The 6,805-nt window shown below is 36.2% G+C and overlaps 1 protein-coding gene across 4 annotated transcripts; it reads right to left on the reverse strand.

Moving 5' to 3' along the window:
- Positions 1-498: 498 nt before the first annotated feature.
- LOC121209668 (polyadenylate-binding protein 2) lies at positions 499-4,989 on the reverse strand. 4 transcript variants are annotated; one of them, XM_041080695.1, is made up of 10 exons: positions 4,932-4,985; positions 4,417-4,768; positions 3,282-3,400; positions 2,511-3,167; positions 2,312-2,389; positions 2,134-2,223; positions 1,789-1,926; positions 1,283-1,444; positions 997-1,185; positions 499-883 (listed from the first exon to the last, which is right to left on the reverse strand). In XM_041080695.1, the coding sequence occupies exons 2-10, from the start codon at positions 4,694-4,696 to the stop codon at positions 635-637; spliced, it is 1,962 nt and encodes a 653-aa protein (XP_040936629.1). In that variant the 5' UTR covers positions 4,697-4,768; positions 4,932-4,985; the 3' UTR covers positions 499-634. The 4 variants fall into 4 exon arrangements, with proteins under 4 accessions (XP_040936629.1, XP_040936630.1, XP_040936631.1 ...); XM_041080696.1 differs by having other exon boundaries at positions 1,789-1,920; positions 4,932-4,983; XM_041080697.1 differs by having other exon boundaries at positions 1,789-1,920; positions 4,417-4,989.
- Positions 4,990-6,805: the final 1,816 nt, after the last annotated feature.

Consider the following 6,805-nt stretch of genomic DNA (forward strand, 5'->3'; position numbering starts at 1 on the left):
ATCCAGCCCAAGAACAGCCCAGAGCCCAAATCTCCTGAAAAAGAGTTTATATATATCCCTTATTAGTAGTTTTAATTTCACCTTTATAAGTCGGCTAATTAGAGGCTAATTTAGTTTTAGTTTCATCTTCTAAGAAACTGATTTTAGGAGAACCCACTTACGACCAATAAAATTAAGCCACATCGTCATAGCGCAAATGGATGCAAACTTGGGCCTGCTATAGAGAACATTAAACTGGGGCCTTCATTATTTTTCTCTATATTTAGGGCCAATCTTCTCTTGGTTTCAATTCGAAAAAGGGCTTTAGAGAAGAGAGAAGTTGGCTGATCTCCCCTTCTCAAAGGCTTTGTCTGATTCTTTATTGCTCTGATTATATTTTAAATTTTGTATCCAATGCATATCCAAATACAGTATTGATTCTTTACAAATTCTTAATTGAAATCTTGAAATGTTGCTTGTGCCAAAATTGAAGTAACATAGATAACAAGACTAGAGAAATTAAGAACCATGCAAATTGATTAACTAAAGCCAAGACCAAGAAAATCCAGTGAAGCAACTCCCAATGGGACAAAAACAAATCCACAAACTTATTTCAAGGATCAAATAGTTGATGGGCAATAGATGTATATTAAACTCAAGAGACAAGGTTCTCATTTAGAGACAATGAGGCTAGCCGATCAGTTGCACTATTGGCTTGCTGTGGTTTCGGGCCAATATTCCTTAGAACTTCCATGGCCTCTGCAACTTTTGCTTTCAAAGCTTCTGGTGATTCTAGCAAGTGTAAAACCTCAGTCTGGTCCATCTCTAGAAGCATGCCTGTCACCTTGGCAGCATTATCATGCTCCAGCTGGCCTACAAGTGGGTACAGATTTTCTCCCAACAACTGCGCCCAAAAAATGTTGAAACAAACATTACCATGCTATTTTATCACTGGTAGTTGATTATGAATAAAAAAGTAATATTATCTATGCATTAATGCAATAAAGATTAGCTTACCGTCCTCTGCTGTACAGGTGTTGCGTTTGCAAGAGCAGAAGCGAGAGCTCCAGTTGCCATGGGTTGTGAAAATGCAGCATCTCGGAATGGCATTCCTCCTACATTGTAAGGAACAGGAAGCACACGTCCAGGAACATCAGGCATGTTGCGACCTGGGGGATAACGATAGCCACGGCCCTTAGGAATCATCTGCAGGCAGTATCAGTACATAAATGTCGGAAGAAAAAATACAGGCAAAATGAGTAAGGTACGTTCATTTGCAGTCGTAAAAGGAAAACCCTTCGACCTGTGGCTGCATGAAGGGAAGTGGTTGATGTGTTTGTTGCATCGGGCCCGCTCCAGATCGTCTGCCTCCTTGGCGCTGATTCTGCTGCCCAGGCTGAAGCATTGGCATGAAAAAGTTCGGCATCATCCCAGGAACTAGTTGCTGCTGATACCCAAATCCAGGCTGTTATAAAATTACAGAAAATTAATTAGTTTATAGCATCCAAAAACAAACCACAAAAGGATGGCATGAATTGTCATTGAATATCAAGCAGCACAAAGTAGTAACACTATAACACAATAAAAGGACGGCAGAAGTTACGAACTAGTCTCAACAAAATCAGAGATGAAATATAAATTGTCACCCAAAATAAGAGAAGTGAAAGAATAAACAATTGAAGTGCCTCGGTAATAAATATATTCAAACAATCATCACATATGAACAGGCAGGAAAATTTTGAGACGCACCAAAAAACTGAAAAATCACCATAGAGTTAAGAACTAATCAACATAATCAAGTTGTATTACTTGGGGTGGAATCATAGCAGGAGGGCCTTGACCATAGAAGAGTTGCTGTCCAAAATGTGCAGCGCCAGGAGGATACATGGGCACCTGAGGGCCAACAGTAGGTCCCATTGCTCCAGGACGCATTTGAGAAAACTGTTCCTGTGCATAAACATAATATTATCGTATATATTTACCATTCTTATTCCTTACTATGCTGGTTTTAACTCCGCATCCAGTATAAAACATAAAAATCTATACACAACAAAGAGTAATCGGCTCAATGACCTTTTTGTCATTTTCAATGGTAATACATGTGTATGCCACCTAGACACAATAGTTTAAGAAAGAAACTACTAAATCGAATACCTGCAATCTAGCTCTCCTTTCTTCTTTCCTCTGAGCAACTGCAACATAAAGTGGTTTGCTAACTACCATTTTACCATTCATCTCCATGAGCTACAGAGAACAAATGTTAGGAACAATAGGAAAAGAAAAGATAAAATCTATTAAAGAACTTGGGAAAATGGGAACAGAAATATCTTACAGCTTGAGATGCTTCTTCAGCAGTTGAAAAGGCAACAAAGCCTGAGCCTCTACTTATGCCATTAGGGTCAAGCATAACCTGTTAAGTCCGATAGAGGGGGAGAAAGAGAGGGAAAGAAAAGGAAGCATATATCTTGCATAAGTTTTTATGCTGCAAATTGACAAAACGGAATTTACTAATATTGAACCATGTTACAAACCTTGCACGAAGTGACTGTACCAAACTCTGAGAACAATTCCCTAAGCTTATCATCATTGATGCTATCATCTAGATTTTTAACATATAAATTCAGTCCTGCAAATTTGTCTGCTGTTTCCTTTAAGGTCTGCTCATACTGCCCTTTCAGTTCCATCTCTCTTTCAGATTTCTTCTGAGCCTTCCCAACAAACCATTCTTTATCATCAAACTTCTTTCCATTGAGAGAATCAACAGAACGAGCTGCATCATCAGGATTCTCAAAGTTGACAAATCCAAAACACTTTGACTTTCCATCCGCATCTCTCATAATGACAGCACTAGTTATAGGTCCATGTTCACTAAATGCATTCTTTAAATCCTCATCAGTTGTTGACTCTGATAGATTCTTTACATAGACGTTGTTAAACTTTGCCTTGCCTATGGATGACTCTCTTTCTTGTTTACGAAGGAAAGGCCCAACAAAAACTTGTTTGTCATTAAGTAGCATACCATTGAGCTTATCAATTGCATTTTTGGCGGACTCCTCATTATCAAATTGCACAAAGCCATATCCTTTTGACTGGCCAGTATTATCAGTGGCTATCTTGCAAGATAGAATATTCCCAAACGTAGAGAACGTGTCATGCAGAGCTTTATTGTCAATTGTCTTGTCCAAATTCTTTCAAGAAAAAGAGATAAAGATTCAGAATCAATCAGAAGATGAAAGAAAGTTAAGCATCTGATATAACAGGGTTCAAGAAATATCATCAGAGACATTGGAGAACAGAAGTACCTTGATAAAAATATTTCCTGCCCCAGTTCTTCGGACAGTAGGATCCCTGTTAGAATACATTATCCTAATTGGCTTGCCATTGAGAAGAGTGAAATTCAGTACCTCCAACGCCCGTGCAGCTGTCATGAACAATAAGACACACGGAAAGGTATCAGCTAATATGGATTTTCTTGTGGTGAATTAAATATATATATTTCCATTAGGTCCATGAAGATTAAAAGGACTAGAAGTAGAAAATTGATTGTTTAGCATACAGGATTGTCAGAAAGAATTGCAAAGTAAGCAAGGATGAGTAATGAAGCCACAAGCAATCAGGAAGAAACAAGTCGAGAACCAATACATATTCAGTTCTCCTCCCACAACACCTTATGCTCATCACAATGATAAAAGACATAAGACTATTGCTCTGCGGTCATCAGCTAATCATTAACTGCTAAGAAAACATATGCAGATTGATATTGTAACACAGAACAAGGTTTACAACATAGTAACCAATTGAATGGCTATCAGTTCTAACAGTTTGTTCGGTTTCAAATTTGATGGTAAGTCTCACTATCAAGCAAAACGCTCTCTTGTGCTATGTCAGAACCGAATTTCTGCCAACCATATATAATCTTTCTTAAATCTCTTCCAACTTAGCCGGACCAAAACAGCAAGACAAGCTGGGGGGGGGGGAATGTGAGGGACAATAGACCTACTAATATCCATTTTACAATTCATCCTTTTTCTAAATTCTATCAAACACAGTCGAGCCATACTCCAAAATACAATAGCCACTAGTACCTAAAACTAACACATTTCGTTTCCCCAAGGCAGTGCTTCAACAGAAGATTGTCCGCAATACATATAACTTAAAAGTTAAAAACTAAATAAAGCATTCATCATCTTGCACCATGTTTTATAACTCTAAATCCATTTCCATGAATAATAATGAAGCAAAAACCATTTGTTTTGGTACAATAACATTCGTATAAGCTTTTGTAAACAATATCCATAAATTTTAATGATTCATTCATTTTCAGTGACGTGTCACATAATTTTGCTTCTATTCTTATTATTATAATAATAAAAGCAACGAAATATGAAACAAACAAACAGAGAAATAAACCAAATAGTAACGAAATGCAAAGGTAACCTTCATGTGTGTTGCTGTAATTAACGTAACCATAACCAAGAGAGCGGCGGGTCCTCGAGTCTTTGCAAACCCTAAGCGAAACCACCGTTCCCAGTGGGCTAAACAAATCGTAAAGATGAGATTCCGTTACACTCAGATCAAGATCCCCGACATACAACGACGTAGTCACACTACCACCATTATTACTCGCCACCCCGTTCACAACCTGCTGCTGCTGTGGCGGCGGCGACGACGTCGCAGCCACCGGAGCCACCTCAGCTTGCACTTGAACCTCCGCCATTACCTCCTTCCGTTTCCTTTCGCTCTTTTTTGGGGTTTTTTTTTCCTTCCGAGTTTTTTCTTCAAAAACTGACTGTGAAGGACGACGATAAAACAATAACACGAAAAAACCTGAATAAGTTTTTTAATATCCTTTTAAAATTTTTTGGACAAAAATAAAATGAATATAAAACGGAAAATAATGCTGGTTTTTTTTTAAAAAAAATAAAAGGAAGAAAAAGAAGAGAAAATACAACGTTTTTGTTAAAAAGAAAATTTATTTTTAGCTTTTGGGCAGCACGAACGGCACCGCACAGGAATGGTAAGAGGCAGGGAGATTATATACTAAAGGAAAGTAGGTGGGGCCTACAACTGTCTAACCCTAATTTTATTATTATTTTATTTGTTTGATGAGATCATGACCGTTGGTTATTTTATCATCTCGTTGTGGGTCCCTTTCTGATTTAGTTCCCATGTGAGGCGCTTTGACACCTTTTTTTTCCCTTTTTGGGTAAACGCGAGGAGATTCTTTTGTCTATAATTAAAATTAATTATTAGTTTTTGATAAAAAATTGGATCGAAAACAATTTCAAGAAATTAAAATTTTATTGCAACTTATTTGAATCATAATTAATTAAATATATTTAATTTACTTCAGTTTCAGTTCAATAAATTATTTAAAATGTGGTAATCGAATATATTTGGTGATGAATAATTTGGAGATTTTTATTGACAAAATTATTTATACTATTTATTTATTAGATTAGTGTGGTTGTGAATCAAATTAAGAGAATGCTTCGTATTGATTTTTGTAAATTATAATACCAAAAAAAACTTAGCTCTTTATTTTTTTTTCTCAATAAGGGTAACCTTTTATATTATAAAAGAATTTCTTACATGGAATTTTGTTCAAGAATTGTATTCTAATTTAAGAAACAAAACTTTTTTAAGAAACAAAATCAAAGGAAAATATTTTCGTGAGACTTTTTTATTTATTTATTTTTCTAATAAAATTACATCGTTACATTATTTCAACATGTAATTTAAAAACTTTTTATTTTTATTTTCAGAAAACATGTAATTTAAAATTTTATTAGTTTATATAAAACACTTAAAAATAAAAAAAAATATCCATATTTAATATGTCCCGACATTCCCTTACCAAAAAAGACGGATTAAGAAGGGATTTAGTTCTCCGTACGGATTCCTTCTCCTTGACGCGCCTACGCGCCACTTCCACCTCCACGGCATAACTTGCCAGCTCACCTTTCGCCCCGTCCACCGCCTCATATTTCTCTAATTCACTTTCACGCCGGCGCTGGTTCTTGCAGGTCATCCGCTTCCGTGGTGGCCGCGCTAGCACCGCCAATTCCGTTTCGGTTCCTAACCTTATCCATTCACTTTTTCTTGCTTTCCTTTATTGTTTGTTTCGTGAGAATTCTTTTGCTAATTTCACTTCTACGAATTACCGAGCAATTTCTAAAATTTTAAAATTTGTATCTGTTTCTTGTTAATGTTTCGATGCGTATTTGTTGTCAACTTAACCGAACGTAGTAATACCAATTCCAGAAACTGCTTTAGAAGCAAAACATGTTAGGGAGAGTTACCTTTTACGCGCGTGAAATTTCGCAGTCTGATTCATTTATATCTGAATTTTCGCTTGTTAAGGTTTCAAAATCTCCACTGCCCTTGATTTGCTATAGTAAGCTACAAGCTCTCCGGTGAATTTAAACGATGCAAAAACAGTGATTAAATAGGCACTACGAATATTGCTTTCATTTGCTTTATTTTGATTGTTGTAAATTGAAATAGGATAACCAATTTGCATGCTAAGATTTGAATCTTTAAACAAATATAAAATTTATTCCAATAGATATTGAATTGAGATATTTAGTTAATGAATTGGGATTTCTGATACTAGTTTAGAATTAATAAATATTTAAAATTGCAATAGTTAGAAATGATTCTACCTCGGAACATTTTGACAAGCATTAAGGCAGGGAATGGAAGAATTGCATGGACTTGGACTAGCAAGGGTTGTTATCTACTTGGGACACTTAAAAGGTTACTGCGGGTGTTGAATGCGGTTTTCGGAGTTAGTGTGGAATTGTCAGATACCCCAAAGAGTCAG

The sequence above is a fragment of the Gossypium hirsutum genome, chromosome A11 (genome assembly GCF_007990345.1).
Source record: "Gossypium hirsutum isolate 1008001.06 chromosome A11, Gossypium_hirsutum_v2.1, whole genome shotgun sequence".
NCBI classification, from domain to species: domain Eukaryota; kingdom Viridiplantae; phylum Streptophyta; class Magnoliopsida; order Malvales; family Malvaceae; genus Gossypium; species Gossypium hirsutum.